Source organism: Nycticebus coucang, chromosome 17 (genome assembly GCF_027406575.1).
Source record: "Nycticebus coucang isolate mNycCou1 chromosome 17, mNycCou1.pri, whole genome shotgun sequence".
In the NCBI taxonomy this organism is placed as follows: Eukaryota; Metazoa; Chordata; class Mammalia; order Primates; family Lorisidae; genus Nycticebus; species Nycticebus coucang.
In genome coordinates this window covers 83545384-83573311 of record NC_069796.1, presented here as the reverse complement: position 1 = coordinate 83573311, position 27928 = coordinate 83545384, and the positions used below count along the sequence as shown (strand labels likewise).

The following is a 27928-nucleotide window of genomic DNA, read 5'->3' as shown; positions in this document are numbered from 1 at the left end:
AGATGTTTATATGTATGTAGTGCTAACTTTCTTAACCAGACTATTGGACCTCCAAGGCTAAATAATCTCAAGCCATATAATAGGTGCTTCTGCCTCAATCCATGTTACTATTACCATTTTGTACTTGATCGCGTCTAAATGACACAATATATAACTATTCCTTATCTCAGTATTAATTTTGTTCATCGAGGGTTCCAGTTTCCAGTGATATGACCAACCATAAGATATAACTGGTGCAGAGACAACCATACATATTTTAGATATTTATAATAAACTCTCTTATTAAATTTCCTCCTCTGAACATATTCTATAGAATGGTGATCAAATAGCTTCCAAAAATAATTGAACACAAGATATGAATTGGTAACAAAATAAGCTCAAGGGAAAAAACATTATGAGCATAGGTAGGCAAAACGTGATCATTAAAACTCCATTTCTGCAGTGACACTTAAATACTCAGTATCTTAATGAATTTTGAATAATTTACATATCATAAAGTCTGAAAGTATCAATTTCAGGTGAGCAGTTTTAAATCAGAAAACATTTCATACTTAATCACTACTCTTTAGAGTATTTCCTTCATATCCCTCTGAAGAGTTCTCCCAGAGCTTTCATGGATTTCCCTTAGGAAAAGGAAATGCCTCTACGCAATGGGAAACAACAACAGCAAACAGGCAATCTGAATCAGCCAGGCCTCTTGCAACAGATGAAAGAGGAATTTATCTGGTTTCTTTCAGTGAAGAAAAAATTGAGTAAGGATATGGTCTTGGCAATGGGAAATGCTGCCTTGTGAAATCACCTTAAACGAGGGAAAGTAAGGCCAGAACCCAGGCCAGGCTCTGGCAAAGGAAGGAAGCAGTTAGTAAATGACTTCAATGACCTTTAGTGATCACTTTGTAAAATTCTACTCTAACATTAGGCAGGAATCCATCTGCTGTCATATCATTGAGTTGGAGTGTTATGTGCCTAACAAAGAAGGTAAAGTTCTAGGCAGCATTTAAAATAGTAATAAGTACAGAAGACTAAGAAAAAAAGGACATAAGGTAGATAGGATTTCAAAGGTGTATATGTCTTAAGCAGCATAAAACAAAACTTAAAAGTCTATCATGCAGTAAAGCTGAATGTCTGATCATCCCAGTCTAGACGATTCAGAGAAAACAATTACTCACTGTTGTAGCAATGATAATTCTCAGCCCCAAACATCATAAATTTAAGAAAAACTATACTTTTAATTTATTAAATATATTTACTCAATTCCATCTGAAAAATAAAAGAGAGCATAAATCATACCATGAAAGAGGTTAAGACATGGTAACATGATGATGGCCAATTAATACACATAAATCTATTTTTTTTATGGATAGACATCAAATTACTTAAGAGGATTAAGAGATAATTCTAGAAGCAGCACTACCTGGAATATTATTTGGTATTTAAATACTGATTTCCAAAGTGTTAGGTGGGCAAGCGCAAGCAAGCATTTGTGGTCACATGCACGTAAGTCCCAACAGTTACGGATGATGAGAAATTGTCACTGCTATTACCACACAACTTAAAAAAAATTCACCTATTCTAACTGCTCACCTGAAATGACTTTGAACAAAATCTCTAGAAGTGTGGCTTGTCCCTTTTTTCTTCAGACATAATCTGCTTCACTTTATAGGCTAAGCAGGCAGTCCTCTCAGATCTGAGTAGGTGCAAGGCATCCTGTTTCTTACATGCAGAACATGGAGTTTTTCTATTTGGTTCCATCAACTCCCAAGCATTTCAGGCCCATGGAAGTGAGAGTTCCTTCGACGATGACAAGTTCACTATTTCTAACTCATCATCGACAACCTTCCAGGGGTCCCGTCGAGGCATCGAGACTGCTGTCTGTGTCTGAGGCCAGTGTCTGCTCAGTGGACATGGATGAAATGTCATTGACAGATGACGACTGAGAAGGAGTCGCGTTGCTACTTACTGCTGCATCTGTGCTAAGAAAACCAAATGTAATAGAATCTGAGGCACGGCATTGCTGCAAATCCAGGCAATGAGATTTTAGGCCATTTCTCAGTTCTGTCCTTTCCCAGTTCCCCAATCCTAACTGTTAGTAAAAAACAAGAGGTTAGTCAACTGTACATTTGGAATTTTCCCCTGAAACATTCTTCTCTTCCAAGTGAGTATGCATGTATAATTATAATAATTATAATAGAATATAATGAAATTAATTATATAATATAATAATTATTATAATTATAATTCTCTTCCTATGCATGTATAATTGTGTTAACTACTTAGAGAAATACCTGCTGGTTTTCAAATAGACACCAAAAGGATATTGCCAAATTTATCCTAAAACTCAGTATCACAAAAGGCTAAAGCATGCATAGGATTCAAGTGTCATCAGATACTTGAATTATAACAATTGCAACATAAACACAAAATCTATCTAAAAAAGTATTAATGTTCAAAGAAATCTTTTGCAGTAAATAAAATAAAATAAAGACTGCATACTACAAAAAGGAAAAAATTTAGTGGCTCTTTGTACATTCTGTTTTATGAATACATAAAATGGACATTTTAATCTTTTAAGACAAATGAAACTATCCTATTTCCTACTGTCCATATTTTAGTCTGGTTTGAACAAAAATAAAACATGCAGGCACTCAGAGATTAATGTTTGCAGTGTTAAATTTGTGCTTAGTTAACAAGCACCTAAATTCCTGCCGAGAGTTATATAATCTCTAGATGCTGGCACATGCATCATATGCTGAATATAAAATTCAAGAATAAAAAGTAAGTTGTATGATTGGCACTTCCCCGGCTGTGTGTACGCACACACAGGCTTTCCAGTGGGAGAGTGAGAAAATAAATAAAACTTAGGACTTTCATTTAGTAAGTAGAGAGAATCCTGCAGATACAGGTTACTAGCACTAAAACCAGAATCTCTCAGTTTCTTAGTTACCTAGTCCTGAGGCTTCTACCAGTACGTAGATCAAATAGAAAGTGGGAGGATGAATGATATGAAAAATTTTCTCAAAAGAAAACCTAATTCCATTTTACCTAGATTTGTATTAACTTTTTTTTTTTAACTGGATTGGTACCAAAACAAAAAGAGCCACGCCCATTGAAAAGCGTTTCAATTCAATTTCCTCATCTACAAATAAAGCTGACAGCAGTTTTTGCAAGGATGAAACAAGAATGTTCAAAAAACACAGTTCGGTGCCTGGCACATCAGTAAAATGTTAGCTATCACTACTACCAAACAAGGAAGACTGTTTTGCACAGTGGTTTTCAAAACCAACACTTGCCAGACTTGAGTTTAACACATTGTTGCCATTTGTAAAAGTTTAACAGGCAAAGAAAAATATCATATAGTCAAACTGTTAAAGCAATCACTAACCTGAAGTCTGATCTTTTACAACGCCATTCTTGCTTCTTTCTTCCCAATCCATTACTTCTTTGTAAATTAGTTCTTCAAACAAAAATGCAAGTTAAAATGCTTTATTAGTTTTTCTGCACTTCTAAACTCTGCTTCCAAATTACTTGGAATCACTGCAAGGGCACTGTGACAGTGTTATTTTTAATTCTGATGTATAGTCAATTCAGTAATACTCTCTACCTGGACCAAAATATTCATGTTTTGATCCATTTTATCTTTTCAATTATAAAACTAGCAAAAAATGCAGGGTGGTTCTGATTCCACAAGGGGGCTTTACAAAGAGAGAGGAAAGAATGAGTGGAGGGGCTTTCAGAGGACATTTTAAAAGACTGGATATTCTGGGCCGAGTGTGGTGGTTCACATATGTAATCCCAGCACTCTGGGATGCCAAACTCTGGATTGCCTGAACTCAGGAATTTGACACCAGCCTGAGTAAGAGCGAGATCTCATCTCTACTAAAAACAGAAAAACTAGCTGGGCATTGTGGCAGGCGCCTATAGTCCCAGCTACGTGGGAGGCTGAAGCAAAAGGAACTCTTGAGCCCAAGAGTTTGAGCTTGAGGCTCAAGGTTGAGGTTACTGTGAGCTATGATGATGCCTTGGTACTCTACCTGGGCAACAGAGCAAGATTCTGCCTCAAAAAATAAAAAATAAATAAAATAAATAAATAAAAAATAAAAAGACTGGATGGTCTCACACCCATTTGAACATGTTTCTTTCCAATCATTACTTGTTGTTCTCCAAATGTAACCAGCACTCATGTTTGGGCTATGAACCCCTCCAGACTACCCAGAAGTAACTTTACACATCTAAGTCTTTTTCTGCCTTCAACTTCAGTTTTTCTCAACCTCTTCTTCATGGGCTTAGTTTGTTGTGGTTGGTTGATCTTATAGTGGTAATAATACCCATTTGCTCTTTTTGATCTAAAATTCCCCCCCCCCCAAAACAAGATTTTAAAACATACATATGGGTTAAAAAACAGGTACAAGTTCACAGGGCCCCCAACCCTGGCTCCTAATTTCTGCTCATGCAGGGAACTTTCTAGGTAACGTTCTGCCTGTGAACTAGGGTTACCTGACAATTTGCAACACGTGATCAAGATAAATGTGAAACAATTACTAAGATCAGTTTACAAACCAATGTTTGAAAATGTAAAGTCATGAAGAAAACCCTATTTGCTTTCTTGAAGGAAATAGTAAGAAATTCATACATGTTCCTCTCTAATTCTGTTGCCTTCAAGTTCTTTTTCTATTGGAAAGGGAGGGAGAGGATAAATGGACTGCAGGATCTCTTGCCCTTCCCAAAGGGCTGTTGTCAAAAAGTGAAAAGCCCATGCTCTACAGGATGGTATGAAATGTCACAAGTACGGATCAGAAAAAGCTCTCCCTTTACCTTTCCATTCTTCAATCGCATGTTCTCTTTCTTCCAACTGAGCATCATAAATTTGAGGTGGTGGCTAAAATTAAATCAGATGCAAAGTCAACAGTTCAAAAAATAATGAGGCATAAAAACAGGTAAAATCACTTAGAAGATTTTTAGTCTATGATATGGATTTAGTTCATTCAATACATAGTTTATTAAAGATTTTTGTCATGAGTGTGATATGACATCAATTTCAGAATCAAAATAATTGTGGAAAAATTAACCAAAAAAAGAGAGCTGTTATAGTTTTCTTAATGACTTAAAAACACTCTGAAGACACCTTCCCAAATGTAACACATATTACTAATCACAAGCTGCTTCCTAGAGCTCCATACCATGAGGAACTACGGAAGGTGCAGGGCTTCCTAAAACATACCTCTACCTTACATTTCTTCACATTAGAACTCTCAATCCCCAACTTGTAAGTGGACTTATTTCAAAAGTCTGGTTATATATTGGACTCTTTTTATATAAAACAATGTTAGAATGATAGTTAAACTGTAAGCCATCACATAAAAATGTGTTTTGCCAGTCACATAAAATAAGCACGCCACTCTGTAGTCACTTCACTTATAGTAAATGATCATTCACACCAGGGCTGATATGGAAAAATGCACACGGGCACCAATCTCAGTGTGGAAGCCCCTTGGGGGATAACAGAGGAAGTACAGATGCCTTTAGGGAGGGATAAACAGACTTATGATTTTCAGCAAGTTGCTGAGTCTCTCTGATTAGGTGGTCTAAACAAGAAGATTTAATCAAAGCCCACGGCACAGTGCCAGGAACAGAAAAGATGCCTAATAAATTATCACACATCAGCATTTATGTAAATGGACACAACCATATCACCACAGCGTGAGCATGTTCACTCCCAGGGCGGCAGTGACCCAGGTCCTAGAAAACATAGCCTTTTTTTAATCGGGAGCTCTAAAATCTAGAACTTGCAATCCTGATGTAGCCATTCTGGACTAACAGACAGAAGAAGATCCAAGGAAATATTGGCCCTGCCTCCACATATGTGTAGTATATCTAAGAATCAATACTTACTGCTTCTGCTTCAGTGGGGTCGTACCAAACAGTAATATAGGGGTGACGCAAGGCCTCGTCTACAGAGATCCGCTTGTCAGGATCAATCACTAACATTTTTGATAACAGATCTCTGGCTTGACTCGCTAGGATAGAAATAGGTATTAGATTAATAAACTAATGTTGTTAATTGAAACGAAGAAAATCACACAATAAGGAACTAAATGTGATAGTACATCGCACAGATAGAATGAAGACATGTTAACTTTGAGAAATGTTTGATAGGTTCCTGATCAATAGAACACAAGAACTTTCAAGAGAAAATCAGGTGGTTTCATGACAAACCAGGCTTTCAGATGTGGTTTACACCTCTAGACCTGTGGACTTGCGAGGGGAGGAAAAACACGGGAGGGCACTAGGCAGCCTCAGACCAGTGTCTGGACAGATCCAGAGGTGAGAAACCACAGCCAGGAAGGCAGCAAGAGCTGAGCTGAGGATGGTGTCGCCAAGTGTGTGCATGAAGCATAGGGCAGCATTTTTCTCTATGTCACACCAAAGTGAAATTAGAATAGACTTTTTTTTTGAGACAGAGTCTCAAGCTGTTGCCCTGGGTAGAGTGCCATGGTGTCACACAGCTCACAGCAACCTCCAACTCTTGGGCTTAAATGATTCTCTTGCCTTAGCCTCCCAAGTAGCTGGGACTACAGGCGCCCGCCACAACACCCGGCTATTTTTTTGTTGCTGTTGTCATTGTTGTTTAGCTGGCCTGGGCTGAGTTCGAACCCTTTAGCCTGGGTGTATGTGGCTGGCATGCTACCCACTGAGCTATGGATGCCGCCTAGAATAGACTTTTAAAATCACACAATAATCTTACATTCCTACAGTAGAAAACATTTCATAGATGCCTCTGCTTAGCCTACCTCATACAATGTTGTCAACATACACTTCTGTTTTTTATTTTTATATATTTTTGTTTTTTTTCACTTCTATTTTTTTTTTTTATCTAGAGATACATAGTTAGAAAAAAACAAGTTCAATAACGTAGTTAAATATAAGGCTCACCTAGGTTTTGCTGATTAAAGTCACAACATGTATGGACAAAGGGAAGACTGGAGCTTTTCTAACTAAGGTACAGTTTACCTGGAAACAAATCTCTTTTTTTTCCATAAGCAATCACACTTCTAAAGGGTGCAGAAAGGCACAACAATTTCATCAAATTATCATGTTTTTGACTCTAGAATCTGTATTAAAGTGTTCTTTATACCTGAAAACTTTTTGAGTTCCATTTACTGTAATATAACATTAAGAGTCTTTCAGACTAATCTGATTATTTTTATTTTGGCCAAAGGCCTTAGGTAAGCCATCTTACAGAGGAGGACTCAAGGCCTTTAGGCTTTCTCTTCTTGGAGCCTTCATATAAGCATGTATATCACATTTCTAGCCTGTAAATGACTTTATTTCAGGAGTCCAACCGTGTTCACCTAAAAAAGTAAAAGCTTCACCTGAATTATAATACAAAAACAAGTATAAAGAAAAAAGGATGTCTTACTTTTAATTTTGTCTCGTTCAGATTCTGATGGGAATATCCAATCTGGAAAGAGTTCTTCAAATTTGATTCCAGGATACTTTGGTCTGTTTTCTACATAATTTCTTACAGTTGGCTGAAGTTTCTTCATAAACTCTGCTGATGGTGTTCCTAGCTGTTCAATAACTTTATTCCACTGATCAATGTCTAAGCGATCTCTTGAGGAAAATACAACTGAAATGCCTTATGTTCATATTACATGCAGTAGCATCATTTGAAGAAAAGTTGTATTTCTACCTATCAAGAAGCGATTAGGTAGGCCACCCCAATAGATTAGCAGAAGCTGAAATAATATTCAAATTAGGTTTATTTTCCCAAGTTAGACTATTTTTAAAAACTCCTACACTCTGAATCCTTATAAACTATGATCACAGTTTATTAAATCAATGCTGTTGGGCCTACATATGCCTTCTCATTACAGTTCAAAATAAAGTTAAATCTTGTAATTAAGAATACCTATGACAGAAACGATTAAACATGAAATTAGAAAAACATTACATAAGCAAATTGAAATTTGTTTTTGTATTAGTACTACCTTAGAGTCACAGCTCTCTAAATGAGAGGAACATGGGAGCCCCTTCGGGACCTGTCTAACCTCCTAAGCCTACAGCTGGGGAAGGAGGCCCTGTGGGTGGCTGGCCAGGTGTGATGAGGGGAAGCAGAGGGCTTTCTGAGGCTCAGCTTAGTCTTTTGCCCAGGGACCACATCCCTTTCTGTAACCGTACTTAGACTAAGCAATGACATTTTTCAGATGATATTCTGCTTTACTTGGTGCTGATCAAGCCAACTGCACTGCCATACCTGGTCATTACATTTTATTTCCTTTCGAAGTATATGCCCTGGGTCTCAGACTCAGTGTGCACTAAGCACTCGCAATGTGCAGGGAAGTCAATCTCCCTTGGGCCAACATCCCTATTCATACACTGCAGGTAATTCGGGCCTTGCCTATTCCACAGGGTGGCTTGTTAGGCTTAGGATAACTGGGATCCGTACGTGGGGAAAGTGACACCAAAACTGTAATCAACTAACCAGGAGAATGCAAGCCAGAAAAAATCATGTAAACAGCAGCTTAAAAAAGTGATAAACTGCAGGATGTCCTAGAAAAATGAACTTACATCACCATGAAATAACCTAAAGAACAGACACATGACTTCAGTTCTCCTAAAATATGATGCTTCCAGACACCAACTCGGGAAATGGGTTTCTGGCACTCATATCACTAGCAAATTCTTCTTCATTCCTGTTTCATACATGCTGCCAATCAGAATCATGCCTATTTACGTATTTCACAGTTTTCCCTCTCTCCTTATACTTTGGATACTTCTTTCCCATACTTACTCTTTACTGAGAAAACAGCCAATCTCCAGAGAAGCCCCCCAGAACTCCCTCACTGCTCCAGTGCAGCATCCGTTCACCATTCACCAGAGAAACCATCTGGGCTCCCTGCTAAAGCACGGCCTGCCTGGCTCTAGGCCCCTACCTTTGAGCCTACCCACAGACAAGCTGCCACGATTCTCCTCACGCCCACGTCATCAACACTTTGCTTTCTCCTGACACATCCCATCACCACCCATGTATAATGGCTTTTCTCCTATGCTAACACAGCAGCCACTTTCTCTTGGATCCCTCTCCCCACTATCACTCCATTTCTTCACTCCTGTTGCAGCAACACTTCTTGAAGAACAATCTATACTTGTGTTTCTAATTCCCAGCCTCTCACTCTCTCTCAAGCATACTCTCATCAAGCTTTCTCCCCCCCCTCCTGTTCCCACCCAATGAACACTGCTAACACCAAGATTGCCAGTGGGGGGGCTAGGTGTGGTGGCTCATTCCTGTAATCCTAGCACTTAGGAGGCTGAGGTGGGTGGACTGCCTGAGCTCACAGGTTCGAGACCAGCCTGAGCCAGAGCGAAACCTCATCTCTAAAAACAGCCAGGCATTATGGCGGGCGCCTGTCTCTTGGGAAAAAAAAGAAAATGATATTAAACCCTATGTGAGTTTTGAGAATAACATTAGGTGACCTTATATATAAAACCATGAATTACTGACATGGAAATATTAATATGTAAAGAGGAATTTTTAAAAATATATTTTTGCAGTTTTTGGCCAGGGCTGGGTTTGAACCCGCCACCTCCGGCATATGGGGCCGGCGCCCTACCCCTTGAGCCACAGTTGCTAAAATAGATCAAAAAGTACTCACATTTTAATTTTGGTATTTTTTGAAGAAAACATTTCTTAATTCATAAAACAAGGAAAGTCACAGGTGAGTAGGAATTGAGACAAACTACACATTAAATAGATGCTGCAAAATTAATCTTTAGAATGTCTTGAGTTTTCCTTTTTAACTGTATTCACTTGCAAAATAAAGACTTCCTTATTTATAGGTTGAGACAAGTATATCTGAGGCAAGGCTATGGAAAACTGCTAGAAAATTTACTAGAACAAAATCAAATGCTATCTTTAACTTTCTCATTACATAATCTATGATGTAGAAAACATAAAGGAAGGTGAATGAGAGGAATAAACTCTTTTCATTCCAAGTTTGTGTTGTGAAGAACTTAGAAAAAAAAGCCTCATAAAGTTGTTACAAAGGCCTGAATTACTTTCATAAATTACACACAAAACATGACTCCAGAGCTTGATTTCCTTTAAAAGCAATCATCAGTCTATCAAAGGATAGAGACCACGTTAAGCTTTCATAACAAAAAACAAAGTCAAAGACCAATGAAAAATTAAGTGGTTAGAACACAAATGGAAAAGGGTATATGTGAAGAACCATGTTAGGGTAAAAAATATTAAAGATGGGAGAATGACCACATGGGGCAAGAGAGCTATTGTAACTATTACAGTGACTACTCACCTTTATGCTGTATCGTTCATATCACTTACTGACCTCAGTATGAGTTAATCTTTTCTCATTTTATATTTATTTAGACTTTCGAGTGTGTCAGAAAATAACCCCCCTAAGATGAATTTTTAAAAAAATTTCTACAACATGTCAGTAGAGTAATAATTTAACACATTGTCCCTCACAATTTTTATTTTAATCTTATTCACTTAACATTTAAATGCATATTGATAGCTAACAAAATAGTTTATTAATTAAATCACACAAACACATTTGCCTATCAAATTTAGGTAGCATCTTTCCTAGTTAAAGAAATAAGCTAAATAAAACAGTATGTTCATTTAAATATCAGAATACACTTACTAAAGAGTAAATGGTTTCTTTCATGTGTCCAGCTTTTTTTGATAAAATTAAGAGCTAATATAATTAGTTTAGCTTAACTCCAGGTCTCAACAAAATTGTCTTAGATAGTCAAGTAAAAAAGAAAATGTAAAACTGAACCACTTGGTTCATGACACTAATTTAACAAACATAATAAAGAGCCCCTAAGAACACAGTCTGGAATGAATTACGACATTTTCCTTGTGAGCGTTCATGTAAGTAAGCAGGTGAGATCATGCTGCCTTTGGTGCTACGGAAAGCATGGCGGGGCCAAGGGCCCGGGGAAGGATACGGTCAGTGCCTTGGAATATCACACAACCTTTCACCAGCTCTCCCATGATGCAACCCACTGACCAGATATCAACTGAAAATAAAATGAAATGATAAAATTATGAAGTGCATGAACAAAACAAAAGTGAGGAAAAGGAATTCTAACAGTGCACTAAACACACAAACATGGAAAAATAAATTGCTAGCTAAGGGTGAACTTTTTACACAATATGAATGATTGCTGACCTCTATTTTAGCCTTCAGTTTGCAGCAATCTGGGGTTTTAGTGCCAAAGATTCCAATACTTTACAGCTTAAACAAACAAAAACCAGAAACAAAAAGTGCCTGTGAACATAAAGCTTTTGTCGGCCACATGCCCACCCCACCCACAGCCTCCATGGCCAAGTGCTGGGTCTCTCCTTGTGAAGGATACAGTCTCTTCCTGGGAACAGGACTTTATGGAGGACCATTTCTGCCATGATGCACCCGACAGACCAGATGTCCACTACCAAACACCAGGTGATTAAAAACCAGCTAGAGTCCCACATCTCCTTTCTCCACACCCACCCACCCCCAACAGAGAAAACCCAGTAAACATCACCAGCTTGTCAATGGGAGCTTTGGTAAAATACTGACACAACACTTTCAGAAGGATCATTTTCAGAGAGGCAGCAGCACTCAGTAAGGGAACGTCTTGTTTGGCTGGGCTGCAGGGGAGGCCTGTCAGAGGGGGCCTGGCTTCCATGGCAACTACTCTCATCTGTGGGGTCCCTATCTGGACCCTAGACCTCGGACAGTGCAGGCAGAGCTATCTAAGTACCCCATTGGGCAGGAGGTGGGGAGAAGTTAACAGGGGATCTAATTGTCTCTCCCTGCCTCTAAGAGTATGGGTTATGAAGCAAACCCTGAAGCAAAACTCATTTCGGATGACCCGGGAAAACTTTTAGTCTTTTTTAAAATAAGTAAATATAATTTAGTTCTTTTCAACACATTTATTAAAAGCTAAATTTCAAACAGCTCTAATATTGCTAGAATAAGCTAAGTTGTGATGCTAAAAAAATACTCAATTTTACACAATAGAGAATATGTTGCATTAATCCATTTATATCGAGTTCAAAAACACAAGTAGACTAACAAGCAAAGCCTATTTCTGGGGCTGGAAATCAGAATAATGGCCACCCTCAGGGATAAGGCCAGGAGGGGATCTAGGTAGGCCCTGGTGCTACTGGTGCTGTGGGTGTGCACACACTGAGCTATGTGCTCCGGACCTGTGTGCTTTTCTGTATGTACATGGAAAGAAATGGATAAGAAGTTCAAAAAGTTGATCTCAAAAGTGGACTTTTAAAAGTGAATGATTTTAACCAATGGAAATACAAAATTATTTCTTTGTCTATGGACTCTTATACTCTATTATATTTCATACAGTTCAAAGGGAAGAGAAAAAAACTAGTGATGGCCACTAGAGATCTTTCGGACACCACAGCCTCTTCCAGGTGTGTATGTACTCACCGTTCTCTTTGTAGCCCATCCCCAGGATGACTTCTGGTGCCCGATAGTACCGTGTTACCACATAGGGGGTCATCATGAAGTTGGTGCATGCTGTCCGGGCCAGGCCAAAGTCAAGGATCTTAAGGGTGCAGTCTGATTTCACTACAATGTTGCTAGGCTTCAAATCCTAAGAAATAAAGGATTTAAATGAACAAAATGAGCAAAGCATGCTAAACAAACTATTTCCCACTGGGAAGGGTGTGTGATGCCAGTGACTACTGAAGTACATGAGAGTGTAGAGAGGAGGACCATTAGGAATTCTGGGATTCTGAGGCAATTTGGGGAAATTCAAATCAAAACTAATACAAATCAGCCTAAAGAGGTTCTCCTCACCCCAGTGTGGAAACCTTCATGACTCTCCTTTGCTTAAAACGTTCTGAGAGCTTCTCAGGCCCCTTCTCATGGCCTCCCAGGCCCTGCTGTCAGCCTGCCGCCCCTCACATCTGCCCTCACTCAACTGGCTCTTCCTCTACCCTCCTGTTCTGTTCCACTGAGGTCCCCACACTCATTGTCACTCCAGAGGGTGTTGTTTAATAAATAATGTCGTATGAACCATGTGTGTGACCTACATTTTTTAGTAGCCAAGTTAGTGAACAAAAAAAGGTGAAATAAATTATATTAATATAGTATATTTTACTTAACCCAATACATCAGTGGTTGTCAACCTGTGGGTCATGACCCCTTTGTAACAACGAAAATACATCCTGCATATCAGATATTTACATTATGATTCATAACAGTAGCAAAAATTACAGTTATGAAGTAGCAATGAAAATAATTTTATGGTTGCGGGTCACCACAACGTGAGGAATTGTAATTAAAGAGTCATGGCATTAGGAGGCATTAGGAAGGTTGAGAACCACTGCAATATATACATACCCCGTTTCCCCGAAAATAAGACAGTGTCTTATTTTAAGGTGTGCTCCCAAAGATGCACTAGGTCTTATTTTCAGGGGACGTCTTATCTTCGGTCTTATTTTCGGGAAAACAGGGTAGTATTATCATTTCAAAATGCAATCAACATAAAAAATTACTGACAGGTTTACATCCTGTTTTCAGTAGAGTCTTTGAAGATCAGTATATATTTTAGGATTATGGGAGAGCTACATCTGCGTGCTCAAGAGCCTCATGTGGCTAGTGGCTACCATACTAGAAAGCATAGGTCTAGCATCCTCTGACCTTAGAATCCTCCCATGGATTATTTTCTCCTAGAAGGAGCAGGCTCCTGATCACTGATCTCAACTCTTTCCTCCCCCACAGGGACTTACCCGTCCCTACCACACCACCTGTGTTGCATCTCCATAGCCTGTATGTGCCACAGTGAAACAACCTGCTCTTCCTTTGGTTCCCATATCTCTTCTAGTCCCCAGAGGTGACTCTGTGACAGCAGGGTGGCAGCATGCCTGGCACAAGGTAATCTTAGGAACCAGGCTGGCCGAACACATACATCATACCTCACTGCTCTTTTAACGCCACAAAACAACTTGTGCAGCTTTTCCTGCCTAATTAAGGGCCTTCCCACCACCTGACCCTTCAAACTCCAACTTCTTCCTCAGGCCACAGGAATTTGACTTTTGCCTATGGACTCTAGCCTGCAGACTCCCCCCAGAAACTGTGACTTCTAAATATCCACATCTTTTTTTCTCACAAGATTATGCAAATGTGCAGCTGCACCATCACACTGCCAGGCTGCTGCTGCACTAGGAGGTGCTTTAGGGTGACCCTGCAGGTTCTATAAACTGTCCGGTGCCCGACTGCCCCCCAAATGCCCAGCTGATGGGTCACAAGAAGGTTGCAGGTACACCTGAGACAGTGACAGCGGGAAATTAATAGACACAAAGCCCATAATAAGTTGACAGCAGCTATAATTATGTTTCAATACTACTAAATCCTCTTTTTCTAAATTTCTTATATTCAGTAAAAATTAAATCATAAATAATGTTTAAAAATGCAATAAAAACCTCTACCAGGCCCCCATATCCATTCCTGTCACTCCACATGGAGGACGGCCAGGAAAGCAGCGACTCTACCCAGGGCCTCTCCTCTGTCAAGAGTCCGTAATGGAGTGAAGACCAAACAAACAAATTCATTTCTTAGTTTTCTTTTTTAAAACCAAAGAATGTTAAAAATTGGCATTTTTGAATACAAAATCACTAACGGACAAAATAATGCTCAATCTCACAAAAAAACCCCAAAATGACAAGGAACTATTTTGAATGTCTGATGTGGCCGTGATGAGAAGAAGGCAACACTCAACACTGGCAGGGGAGACGGAGAGACCCTCCTCATGCTGTCAGCGGGGACCTGACAGACACTTTCTTTTTAGGAGGCTGATTTTTAAAAGCTTTGAAATGTATATGCTTTACCACCCAGCAGTCCCTGAAGTCCGAGCTGGACTGTAGCTGACAGCACGGTCGCATGACCCAGGAGGACAGAGCAGCCTGGGGCCCATCAGGGGCAAATGCAGCCGTGGGAGGAGCCACCTAAACAGGCCACCCTCCTTTGAACCCCAGAGTAAGAAAATACGCATCTCAAGACCTTCCATCTGTCCAGTCTGTGGGAACAACACACTTTACTGCCATCTGCTGGAAAGCCACAATAATAAAATGCCAATCTGGACGTTCAAGGCCACTCACCCTGGGTCCCCAGCTGGGAAGCGGTTAATGGAGTCTGGGGCTCTGAAGACCCTTGCTCACATTGAACTCTTTCTAGTCAGCCCATTGGTATATCCAGACTCAGCTTCCAAAACTTTGGTGAAGACAGCAGAATAAAGACAGCCATGTCCCTTTGAATCTTGAAAACCATCCACAACACAGAAAACAAGAAATGAGAGTAGAGATCCAAATGACCTCTGGATTTGGAGGCTCAGCTCCCAGAGGTCATGGAAATGGGAGTACCACCAGGCCTGGTACCCCTGTGGGCAAGAATAGGGGCAACTGCAGCTGGCAAGAGGCATGAGACACTGCCTGCTTGGTTCCCAGGTCCAGATGCTCTGCCTGAGGAGCTGACCCAGGAGGGAGGACCCTGTGCATTGTGACAAGTGTCTACTATTCGCTTTCCCTGTTCCTTCCCCACAAGTATGTATGGCCATTTACTCAAGTGGGTGTACACTGGGAAAGGAGAAGAGCCAGGCATTTTCAGGATGACTATACACAAATTCTAAGTGGATACTGAAATCCAAAGACCCCGAGCATCGCCTGCCTCCTTCATTCAAGGAGCTTGTGGGGCCAGGTCATAAATGGAGTTTGGCCACATCTCTTCTGGCCATGCTGTGCCAAAGGACAGGAGAGTTAACACAGTGCTGTAAAAGAGTATCTTGGTTCAGCCCATGAGAATGAAGTATTTCTGACCCTCTTTTCCATCAGTATGGATGAATGTGGTCACCCAACCAATGTGCTGTACCTGAGGCCTTATTAATTGGCTTTAGTAACTACACTATACTGTGTCTGTACCCACAGAGCAGTCCCATCTGGCCACACTCTGTTGATAACAGAATGTCTAGCTTTTCTGCAGAAACAGAGCTAAGAAGCTGCAAGTTATGAAGCCACAGCATGCACAGAAAAAAAACTTCAGCTTTAAATAATACTTGGAACTAGAGACTCACCTTCACCTACCTGCTCCACTCCTCAGAAGGCAAATATTGGAACTTAAGTGCTGCAACACTTCTAAAAGAAAGGGTCTGCTGTCTAGGAATGTCCAGTGATATGGACTGGACATTCCAGGACATCCCTGCCTTACCATGAGTGGTTCTGTTTGAAGTCTCTCCAATCAAAAACTTGCCCTGCTAGGCTCTGCCTACCAGCCTGTTCTCCCCAGTATGTAAAGCTGGCCCCATGCCCTGGCTTGGGGAGACAGATTTGAGCTTCACCTCCTGTCTCTTTACTGGCTGATCTCACAATAAAGCCTTTCTCAAAAGCCAGTGTCACAGTATTGGCTTCTGTGCAGGGGGCAATGAGCCCTTTTTTTGGGTAACATGAGCAGCACAGCAGTAACAACCAGACTGCTACCTAGTTAAGCTTGAGGTAGTCTAGAGAAGGGGTCCTCAAACTTTTTAAACAGGGGGCCAGTTCACCGTTGGAGGGCCGGACTATAGTTTAAAAAACAAACAAAAACTATGAACAAATTCCTATGCACACTGCACACATCTTATTTTGAAGTAAAAAAACAAAGCGGGAACAAATACAATCACACCACCTCATGTGGCCCGCGGGCTGTAGTTTGAGGACCCCTGGTCTAGAGTCACTAATGAGTTAAAGTGAGATGTGAGAGGGACCGCTGCCCCCATAGCCTGGAGGTTTAAATCGTCCATCCATCCCTGCAGCATACAATATTTTTGACTTATTACACTGGAGACAGTTTCAGCTTTCCTTTTGACCTCTCCACCATGAAAACTGCCAAAAAAAAAAAAAAAAAAAAAAAGAAAACTGCCAAAAAACTCATGTGAGGATTGTTCCAGTTCCAAAGTGCAGCAGTTCCAGCCACATAAATAGGGTCAGGGGATGCCCACTGGGCAGCCCAAGGACCAGAGGCCCACAGTGAGCCACCAGGCTCAGACCCCTCAGGAATGAAGGTCTGGGTCACATGTCAGGTGAGTTATAGAGGCTTGCAATGGTGAGGGCCGACTGTGCTGGAGGGGCAACAGCATATCCCACCAACCTCTGTCTCCTCTATTTTCCCTAAGGAAGAGGGAGCCATGGGAGCCACAGAGGAGCCGCTTCCAGACTACAAGAATAGGGCTGAGGTGGCCCAGGTGGTCTGTGGGGGCCATGGAAAGGAGCTTTTTGGCCTCCCACTGTGGCAGTGCAAGTAAGTGACATATGGCCCAGCTGTTGGTTCTAAACCCACTGTCTGCCCCCATCACACACACTTCCCACAGAGCTCTCAGCCAGGGACAGTAGGCAGGACAACTGAGGCAGGCTACATGTACCCCAGTAGGTGATGTGGGTTCCCATAGGGCTGCCTGGCAGCCTGGGCTCTGCCTCACTACCCTTCCCTGAGTCGGCACTGCTTGCTGACAGCTCTCCACCTCTTCCGAACTGCCCCCCTTTCTTCTCTTGCAGGCCGCCTTCTTCTTTTTTTTTTTTGCAGTTTTTGGCCGGGGCTCGGTTTGAACCGGCCATCTCCAGCATATGGGGCCAGTGCCCTACTCCTTCGAGCCACAGGTGTCGCCTTTTTGCAGGCCTTCTTTCTCACCTGTCTAATCCTGTTGTGGCATTCTAAAGCCTTCAATCAAACTTTCTCTCTACAGGGATAAGAAGTGGCAGAGAAGCAGCAAATGGCAAATGATTTGGCCAAGTGAAAGAAACGCCAACTTCAGTGACTGGCCCATGGCAAGACAACTGGACCACAAACCCAGGAAAGGGTCAGTCAGTGAGCCACAGGTACTGTGAAGGGATTTTTTTTTTTTTTTTTTTTGGCAAGCCCAGGTAAGGAACAGTTAGCTATCTCAGACCCTCACCTGTATCCCAGATGGGAGGCCTCAGCTCCTTCCCCAATTCTACCAGCCTAACATCTAGAGAAACTAGAGTTGAGGTTCTAGATTCAGGACCACCATGGAATAAAAGTTGAACTCAACAGCAATAGGAATCTTCATACTCAAAGTCATGAAAACTAAATAATCTTAGGCTGAATGACAGCTGGGTCAAAGATGTGATTAAGAAGGAAATCACCAGGTGGCACCTGTGGCTCAGTGAGCAGGGCGCAGACCCCATATACTCAATGTGGTGGGTTCAAACCCAGCCCCAGCCAAACTGCAAAAAAAAAAATAGCCGGACTTTGTGGCAGGCACCTGTAGTCCCAGCTACTGGGGAGGCTGAGGCAAGAGAATTGCCTAAACCCAGGAGTTGGAAGTTGCTGTGAGCTGTGATGTCATGGCACTCTACCAAGGGTGATAAAGTGAGACTCTGTCTCAAAAAAAAAAAAAAAAAAAGAAGGAAATCACTAAATTTTTGGAATAAAATGATGATGAAGACACAAATTGTCAAAACTTGTGGGATACCACAAAGGCAGTCCTAAGCAGGAAATTTATAGCATTGGAAGCCTTCATCAAGAAAACAGAAAGAGAGGAAGCCAACAACTTAATGGATCATCTCAAGCAACTAGAAAAGGAAGAACATTACAACCCCAAACCCAGCAGAAGAAAAGAAATAACCCAAATAGGACAGAACTAAATGAAATTGTAAACAAAAGAATCATTCAGAAGATCAACAAAACAAAAAGTTCGTTTTATGAAAAGATTAAACCTATATCAATCACTGAAATAGCATCAGCAATACAAAATCTCCCAAAAAAGAAAAGTCTGTGACCAGATGGCTTCACATTCGAATTCTATCAAATCTTTCAAGAGGAACTAGTACTAGTTCAACCTTTTCCAAAGCATAGAAAAAGAAGGAATACTCCCAACACGTTCTATGAAGCAAATATCACCCTGATCCCCAAACCAGGAATGGATCCAACAAAGAAAGAAAATTATAGACCAGTATGTTTAATATTTTTTATGCAAAAATATTCAATAAGATCCTAGCAAACAGAATTCAACAACACATCAAAAAAATTATATATCATGATGAAGTTGGTTTTATTCCAGGATTACAGGGTTGGTTCAACATACGCAAATCTATAAATATAATACATCACATAAATAAAATAAAAAACAAAGACCATATGATTCTTTCAATTGATGCAGAAAAAGCTTTTGATAATATCCAGCATCCTTTCATGATCAGAACACTTAAGAAAACAGGAATAGAAAGGACATTTCTTAAACTGATAGAGGCTATCTACAGCAAATCCACAGCAAGTATCACATTGAATGGTGTAAAACTGAAAACATTTCCACTCAGATCAGGAACAAGGCAAGGATGCCCACTGTTTCCACTGCTATTCAACATGGTAATAGAAGTCTTAGTCATTGCAATTAGGCAAGAGAAGGCACTCAAGGGTATCCAAATAGGGTCAGAGGACATCAAATTCTCACTCTTCACTGATTGAATCCCAGGGACTCAAGTTCAAAACTCTTAGAAGTGATCAAGGAATACAGCAGCATCTCAGGATATAAAATCAATACTTAGAAATCAGTAGCTTTTATATATGCTACAACAGTCAAGTTGAAAATATAGTCAAGGACTCTATTCCTTTTACAGTAGTGCCAAGGAAGATGAAATATCTGGGAATTTACCTAACAAAGGACGTGAAAGATCTCTATAAAGAGAACTATGAAACTCTGAGAAAAGAAATAGCTGAAGATGTCAACAAATGGAAAAACATATCATGCTCATGGCTGGGAAGAATCAACATTGTTAAAATGTCCATACTACCCAAAGCAATCTATACATTTAATGCAATCCCTATTAAAGCATCATTGTCATACTTTAAAGGCTTGAAAAAATAGTGCTTTGTTTTATATGGAATCAGAAAAAACCTCAAATAGCAAATACATTACTCAGAAATAGAAACAAATCAGGAGGTATCATATTACCAGACTTCAGGCTATACTATAAATCTATAATGATCAAAACAGCATGGTACTGGCACAAAAACAGAATAGAGAACCAAGACATGAACCCAGCTACTTATCATCATTTGATCTTTGACAAGGCTATCAAAAATATTCAGTAGGGAAAACATTCTCTCTTTAACAAATGGTGCTGGGTTAATTGGCTGGTGACCCACAAAAGACTAAAACTGGACCCCCACTTTTCACCAGGGAGGGTAATGGGTGGGGCCACATCTACGGTGCATCTTAATGTACACAGCTATGATTTAACAATAAAAATAAATAAATTTAAAAAAATTGATTCTCACTGGATAAAAGATTTAAACTTAAGACATGAAACTATAAAAATACTAGAAGAGAGTGCAGGGAAAACACTCGAAGAAATAGGTTTGGGAGAATATTTTATAAGGAGGACACCCTGGGCAACTGAAGCAACACCAAAAATACATTACTGGGATCTGATCAAACTCAAAAGCTTTTGCACAGCTAAGAGCACAGTAAGTAAAGCAAACAGACAACCTTCAGAATAGGAGAAGATTTTTGCAGGTTATGCTTCTGTCAAAGGTCTGATAACCAGAATCCATAGAGAACTAATCCAGCCAATCCATAAGAAAAGAACAAATAACCCCATTTCTATGTGGGCAAGAGACTTGAACAGCAACTTCTCTGATGAGGATGGGCACATGGCCTACAAACACACGAAAAAATACTCATCATCCTTAATCATCAGAGAAATGCACATTGAAATCACTTTGAGATATCATCTAACTCCAGTAAGGTTAGCCTTACATCACAAAATCCCAAAACTATAGATGTTAGTGTGGATGTAGGGAGTAGGGAATACTTCTACACTGCAGGTGGGAAGGCAAGCTAATATGACCTTTTTGAAAATAAGTTTGGATAATACTCAAAGAACTAAAAATAGACCTACCATTCAATCCTGCAATTCCTCTACTAAGTATATACCCAGATGATCAAAAATTATTTTACAACAAAGACATTTGCACCAAAATGTTTACTGCAGCCCAATTCATAATTGCCAAGACACTGAAACAGCCCATGTGCCCACTGATCCATGAATGGATTAACAAAAATCATGATATATGTACACCGTGGAATACTATGTGGCCATAAAAAAGAAGAAGACGTCGCATCTTTTATGTTTACCTGAATGGAGCTGGAACATATTCTTCTTAGTAAAGTACCTCTTCACTAAGAATGGGGAAAAAAATCTCTAATGTACTCAATACTACTATGAAATCAATACAAAATCACCTACACATTCACATGAATGGCAAAACGTAACAATAGTCCAGAAAGTAGAAGGGAAGAGAAGAGAGAGGGGAGTGGAAGTGGGAGGTGGGAGAAGAGAGGGTATCTGGGGAGACCTCACCTAATGTGCATGATGCAATGGTACATTTCAAAACTATTAAGAAAAAGAGTACAATTGTGATCCATGTGTTACTTAGCTCAGGGTAAGCATTTTACATCGTATATCAAATCAGTACACCCAACCCCATAAATGCATCAATGTACAATGACATGAAAAAAAACTTTCCTTCCCATGAACCATTTTTTAGGAAGCTATCAGAGGTTGTGAAATAATCTAATATCATCAAAACAAGGGAATAAATCAGGCCTAGTGGCTCTTGCCTATATTCCCAGCACTCTGGGAGGCTGAGGTGGATGGATAGCTTGAGCTCACAGGTTCACAACCAGCCTGAACAAAATTGAGACCCCCAGACACCTGTAGTCCCAGCTACTTGGGAGGCTGAGGCAAGAGAATCGCTTAAGCCCAGGAGTTGGAGGTTGCTGTGAGCTGTGTGAGGCCACGGCACTCTACCGAGGGCCATAAAGTGAGACTCTGTCTCTACAAAAAAAAAAAAAAAAAAAAAAAAATAGAAAAACTGAGAAAAGAGGATTGCTTAAACCTGAGGTGGAAGTTGCTGTGAGCTATGACGCTACAGCATTGTACCCAGGGCGACAGCTTGAAACTGTCTGAAAAGAAAAAAAAAAACCGACAAGGGAGTAATCTGTGAAAGAGACAAGAAAGGTCCAGAAGCAGGGACTCCAACATAGATGGAGCCAAAAGAAATCCCCAGGGTAACCCTCCACATCAGGCACGGGGTAAGCAGCCCAGAGGGGAACATGACTAAGGCTCCAAGACAGAATGCCTGAGAAGATGAAATTGATGAAATACCTAAGCTAGCTAGATGCACTGAAAGAAGATTTAGATACCTGGAAGAAGTCTTAGGGTATAATTTGTAATAAGAACCTAGAAAACTACTCCCCCCTTAAAACAAAAACAAACAAACAAAACCTTTAAAGAAATAGACACGTGTTATTAACTCTGGGGGCCATAAGTTGTAAGGGAAAAAATATAATCAGTGTATAAACAAGGCTCAGCTGTGTGAAGAGTCTACAACGTCACACGGAATGTAAAGCACAGCGTTGAGCCAGACATAATCACATCACATCACAGCCTCCCTTCCTCCTCTTATTCCTTGAGGAGAGGGAAGAGCAGAGGTGGTGGGACAAAAATCGGGTTGGTGAGAGAGCTAAATCAGCATCTTTTGCCCTAGACTGAAAGAAAAACTAATGAAGAGAGATCTAAGTATACTGTTTTAAGATATAGAGATAAACACCAAAATAATTTTCTGAAAGAACTGAAAGAGTTTACTTCTAAGGAGAAAGAAACGAGAGAGAGAGAAGAATCCATTTTTCATAAACATTTGGAGAACTATTTGATCCTTGACAAAAATTTTTAAAAAACAACCCATTTATTCAGCAAGTTGCAGAACAATTATGTACAAGATGATACTATCTTTGAAGAATGTAAGATAAAAAGGACATAATTATAAACAGGTATCTTGACATTTATACCAGTAAATAGGAAGGTGTCCATGTAAAGCTAGGATGGAAATACATCAAACTGTTATCACTGGCCATCTCCAGGCAGTAATAGAAGGCTAGAAAACTTTCATTTCTTTTAATTGTTTGAATTATATAAAGTAAAAAGTGGTAGGGTCATGGGTAAAACCTTATTTTTCAAATAATTAGACTTCATGTTTAGTATGAACCCATAAAACTTTATAAGCAAAACTCAAAGTGTGCCTTCTGTGTATGGTATGATATCAGAGACAGGACAAAGGATGGCATAGGCCACATGAAATGCTTAACACACTCAAGGGACCTGGACAGGGCTGAGGCAAGGGAGACCAAGGGGGCCTTTCACTCCTTGTTTTCTATACCTGTGCTCTGTTTGAAACTTTCCCACCAGGAGTGTGTAGACACAGATGTGGCCAAAAGCCCCACAGGCCCCTAGACGTGGGAAGCAGGAAAGTACAAGGTGACAGGGAAGTCACAGCAAGATGAGGGGGAAGGGCTACTGGAGTGTGATCAAGAGGCAGGTGTGGCAATGGAGTCATTTTCTCAGGTCTTCCAGGTTTCTAAACTGGGTTCTGGGTAAATCCAAACCTCGGCTGCTGGGATTAAGTAGTCCATTCAAAGGCACAGGCATGGAGGGTGGAGACAAGGTGGCTGACTGAAGCCAGCTTTCCACAGAGACTCCCGTCCAGAAGGAGAGTTAAAGGACAGAAATTTAGCAAGTAACCTGGTGGATTAGAGCTGTGCCAAGAGAGAAGGTTGAACAATGCACATCAACCCTGCTGAGGTTAGCTGCGACCCCAAGGATACAAACAAAAGGTATAAAATCCATGGCCAAGCACGATGTCCCCTCTCCCATGAGAATGGCTCGGAATACCCCATAAACAAATGAGCAGAGTTCAAAAGTCCTCCCATTATATCCCATGGGAGAGACCCTCTAAAAACTGAACCTATTCCCCCTACTATGGTGCCATGGCGCTCTTCTGCCAGGCATAAAACTGTATATATTGTCTACCTGCAATTCTGAGCTCCCAGCACTCCCCTCCACTCTCACTCTGAGGTCTGGAAGCCTGTCCCCCAGGAATTCAGATTCTTGGGTATTTTCTTGAGAGGTGTGGACAGGGCATGGACTGCTGCTGGTCAGTGCTGATTCTGCGGCACAGGAATGAGGAGAGGATGGTCGGCTGAGAGGGAACCACATAGGAGTGGCAGCATCCCGAGGCGCAGAGCAGCAGCCATTTTTGGCAACAATAGGACTAACCCCTGGATATTCAGAAGTCACACTCCCTGTCTCTTTGGGCAACCAGAGGAGGCTGGGCATCTTCTCAGGTAGCAACCACTGGCGGAGCAGGTCTGGGACAGAAACGCAGGCCCTGTGAGTAAAGGGTTTGCCTGAGGCAGGTATTGGCCTGGGTGGAGCGGGGGGGGGGGGGGGGGGGGGGGGGCACTAGAAAACGCACACCGAGAGCGGGCAAATTCCCAGGGTGGGGATGAACCAGTGGATGGCTTTACTGAGCCTAAGACATACCTGGCCCTCAGGGGATCATCAGCTTAGACAAAGGAGGGCAGGCAGAGGCTGGAACTGACAGGTAACTATGCTGCGAACACAAACTACCGCTGAGATCGGACAGGAGCACAGACAGGGCGGGAGGCACAGGTTCTGTGAACTCAAAACAGCCTCTCTTCTGCACGGGAATTTAGCTGGGACAGAAACAAATTCCTCCAAGTTGTTCTGTTCTGTCAGTAACATCAATCAGGGGTGGGGCTGGAAGTGAGTGAATAGCCCCAGCCTCTATTAAGCACCTGAGGATGTCAGGCCTCACCTCCCCCTGCTGGATAGTGGCAGAGAGCAGCGGCCTGGCTGAGGAGACATAGATCTCCTTGTGATTCAGGCAGGTGCAAACCTCTGGAGTTGGAGTAGTGGTGAAAGGATTAAAAATGTCCACTGGACTTTTGAAAAACTCAATACCCAACATTTTACCAGGCTTATCAATATCCTCCATTAATGTGAATGGCTTAAACTGTCCTCTAAAGAGGCACAGGTTGGCTGACTGGATACAAAAACTCAGGCCAGATATTTGCTGCATACAAGAATCTCATCTTACCTTAAAAGATAAAAATAGACTCAGGGTGAAAGGATGGTCGACCATATTTCAGGCAAATGGAAATCAGATAAAAGCAGGTGTTGCAATTTCATTTACAAATACAATAGGCTTTAAACCAACAAAAGTAAGGAAGGGTAAGAATGGTCACTTCATATTTGTTAAGGATAATACTCAATATGATGAGATTTCAATTATTAATATTTATGCACCAAACCAGAATGCGCCTCAATTTATAAGAGAAACTCTAACAGACATGAGCAACTTGATTTCCTCCAGCTCCATAATAGTTGGAAATTTTAACACTCCTTTGGCAGTGTTGGATAGATCCTCCAATAAGAAGCTGAGCAAAGAAATTTTAGATTTAAATCTAACCATCCAACAGTTGGATTTAGCAGACATCTACAGAACATTTCATCCCAACAAAACTGAATACACATACTTCTCATCAGCACACAGAACATACTGCAAAATCGATTACATCTTAGGTCACAAGTCTAACCTCAGTAAATTTAAAGGAATAGAAATTATTCCTTGCATCTTCTTGGACCAACATGGAATAAAAGTTGAACTCGGTAACAACAGGAATCTGCATACTCATACAAAAACATGGAACTTAAATAACCTTATGCTGAATGATAGCTGGGTCAGAGATGAGATTAAGGAGGAAACTGCCAATTTTTTGGAACAAAACAACAATGAAGACACGAATTATCAGAACCTCTGGGATATCACAAAGGCAGTCCTAAGAGGGAAATTTATACCACTGCAAGCCTTGCTCAAGAGAACAGAAAGAGAGGAAGTTAACAACTTAATGGGATATCTCAAGCAACTGGAAAAGGAAGAACATTCCAACCCCGAACCCAGTAGAAGAAAAGAACCAAAATTAGAGCAGAATAAAATGAAATTGAAAACAAAAGGATTATATAACAGATCAATAAATCAAAAAGTTGGTTTTTTGAAAAGTTCAATAAAACAGATAAACCTTTGGCTAACCTAAGCAGGAAAAAAAGAGAAAAATCTCTAATCTCATCAATCAGAAACGACAAAGATGAAATAATAACAGACTCCTTAGAAATTCAAAAAATCCTTAATGAATATTACAAGAAACTTTATTCTCAGAAATATGAAAATCTGAAGGAAATTCACCAATACCTGGAAGCACTTCCAAGACTTAGCCAGAATCAAGTGGAAATGTTGAACAGGCCTATATCACGTTCTGAAATAGCATCAACCATACAAAATCTCCCTAAAAAGAAAAGCCCGGGACCAGATGGCTTCACGTCAGAATTCTACCAAACCTTTAAAGAAGAACTAGTACCTATATTACTCAACCTGTTCCAAAATGTAGAAAAAGAAGGAAGACTGCCCAACACGTTCTATGAAGCAAACATCACCCTGATCCCCAAACTAGGAAAAGACCCAACAAGAAAAGAAAAGAAAATTATAGACCAATATCACTAATGAATATAGATGCAAAAATATTCAACAAGATCCTAACAAACAGAATCCAGCAACACATCAAACAAATTACACATTGTGACCAAGTGGGTTTTATCCCAGGGTCTCAAGGCTGGTTCAATATATGTAAATCTATAAATATAATTCAGCACATAAATTAAAAAAAAAAGACCATATGATTCTCTCAATTGATGCAGAGAAAGCTTTTGATAATATCCAGCATCCCTTCATGATCAGAACACTTAAGAAAATTGGTATAGAAGGGACATTTCTTAAACTGATAGAGGCCATCTACAGCAAACCCACAGCCAATATCCTATTGAATGGAGTTAAATTGAAATCATTTCCACTCAGATCAGGAACCAGGCAAGGTTGCCCATTGTCTCCATTGCTCTTTAACATTGTGATGGAAGTTTTAGCCATCGCAATTAGGGAAGAAAAGGTGATCAAGGGTATCCATATAGGGTCAGAAGAGATCAAACTTTTGCTCTTTGCAGATGATATGATTGTATATCTGGAAAACACCAGGGATTCTACTACAAAACTCTTAGAAGTGATCAAGGAATATAGCAGTATCTGAGGTTACAAAATCAACATTCACAAATCAGTAGCCTTTATATATACCAACAATAGTCAAGCTGAGAAAACAGTGAAGGACTCTATCCCATTCACAGTAGTGCCAAAGAAGATGAAATATTTGGGAATTTACCTAACAAAAGATGTGAAAGATCTCTATAAAGAGAACCATGAAACTCTAAGAAAAGAAATAGCTGAAAATGTTAACAAATGCAAAAACATACCATGCTCATGGCTGGGAAGAATCAACATTGTTAAAATGTCCATACTACACAAAGCAATATACAATTTTAATGCAATCCCTATTAAAGCTCCACTATCATACTTTAAAGATATTGAAAAAATAGTGCTTTGTTTTATATGGAATCAGACAAAACCTTGAATAGCCAAGACATTACTCAGAAATAAAAACAAAGCAGGAGGAATCACGCTACCAGACCTCAGACTATACTATAAATGGATAGTGATCAAAACAGCATGGTACTGGCACAAAAACAGAGAGGGAGATGTATGGAACAGAACAGAGAACCAAGAGATGAACCCAGCTACTTATAATTATTTATCTTTGATATGCCAATTAAAAATATTCAGTGGGGAAAAGATTCCCTATTTAACAAATGGTGCTGGGTGAGCTGGCTGGCCACCTGTAGAAGACTGAAACTGGACCCACATCTTTCACCATTAACTAAGATAGACTCTCACTGGATTAAAGATTTAAACTTAAGACATGAAACTATAAAAATACTAGAAGAAAGTGCAGGGAAAACTCTTGAAGAAATCGGTCTGGTCGAATATTTTATGAGGAGGACCCCCCGGGCAATTGAAGCAGCTTCGAAAATACACTACTGGGACCTGATCAAACTAAAAAGCTTCTGCACAGCCAAGAATACAGTTTAAGTAAAGCAAGT

At 40.4% G+C, this 27928-nt stretch overlaps 1 protein-coding gene across 6 annotated transcripts in view; it reads right to left on the bottom strand.

Moving 5' to 3' along the window:
* Positions 1-1215: 1215 nt before the first annotated feature.
* MAPK9 (mitogen-activated protein kinase 9) overlaps positions 1216-27928 on the bottom strand; it is a 58350-nt gene continuing 31637 nt past the window's right edge. For 2 of the 6 annotated variants that reach the window (XM_053566589.1, XM_053566590.1), the window contains exons 6-12: positions 12462-12627; positions 10975-11046; positions 7418-7600; positions 5890-6014; positions 4813-4876; positions 3383-3454; positions 1216-1968 (exon numbers count right to left, since the gene is read on the bottom strand). In XM_053566589.1, coding sequence (XP_053422564.1) covers positions 1826-1968; positions 3383-3454; positions 4813-4876; positions 5890-6014; positions 7418-7600; positions 10975-11046; positions 12462-12627 — 825 coding nt within the window. In that variant the 3' untranslated portion in view covers positions 1216-1825. Of the gene's footprint in view, positions 1974-3382; positions 3455-4812; positions 4877-5889; positions 6015-7417; positions 7601-10974; positions 11047-11091; positions 11265-11385; positions 11458-12461; positions 12628-27928 lie in introns of those variants that run through there. The other 4 variants (XM_053566592.1, XM_053566588.1, XM_053566591.1 and 1 more) reach the window with 4 other exon arrangements.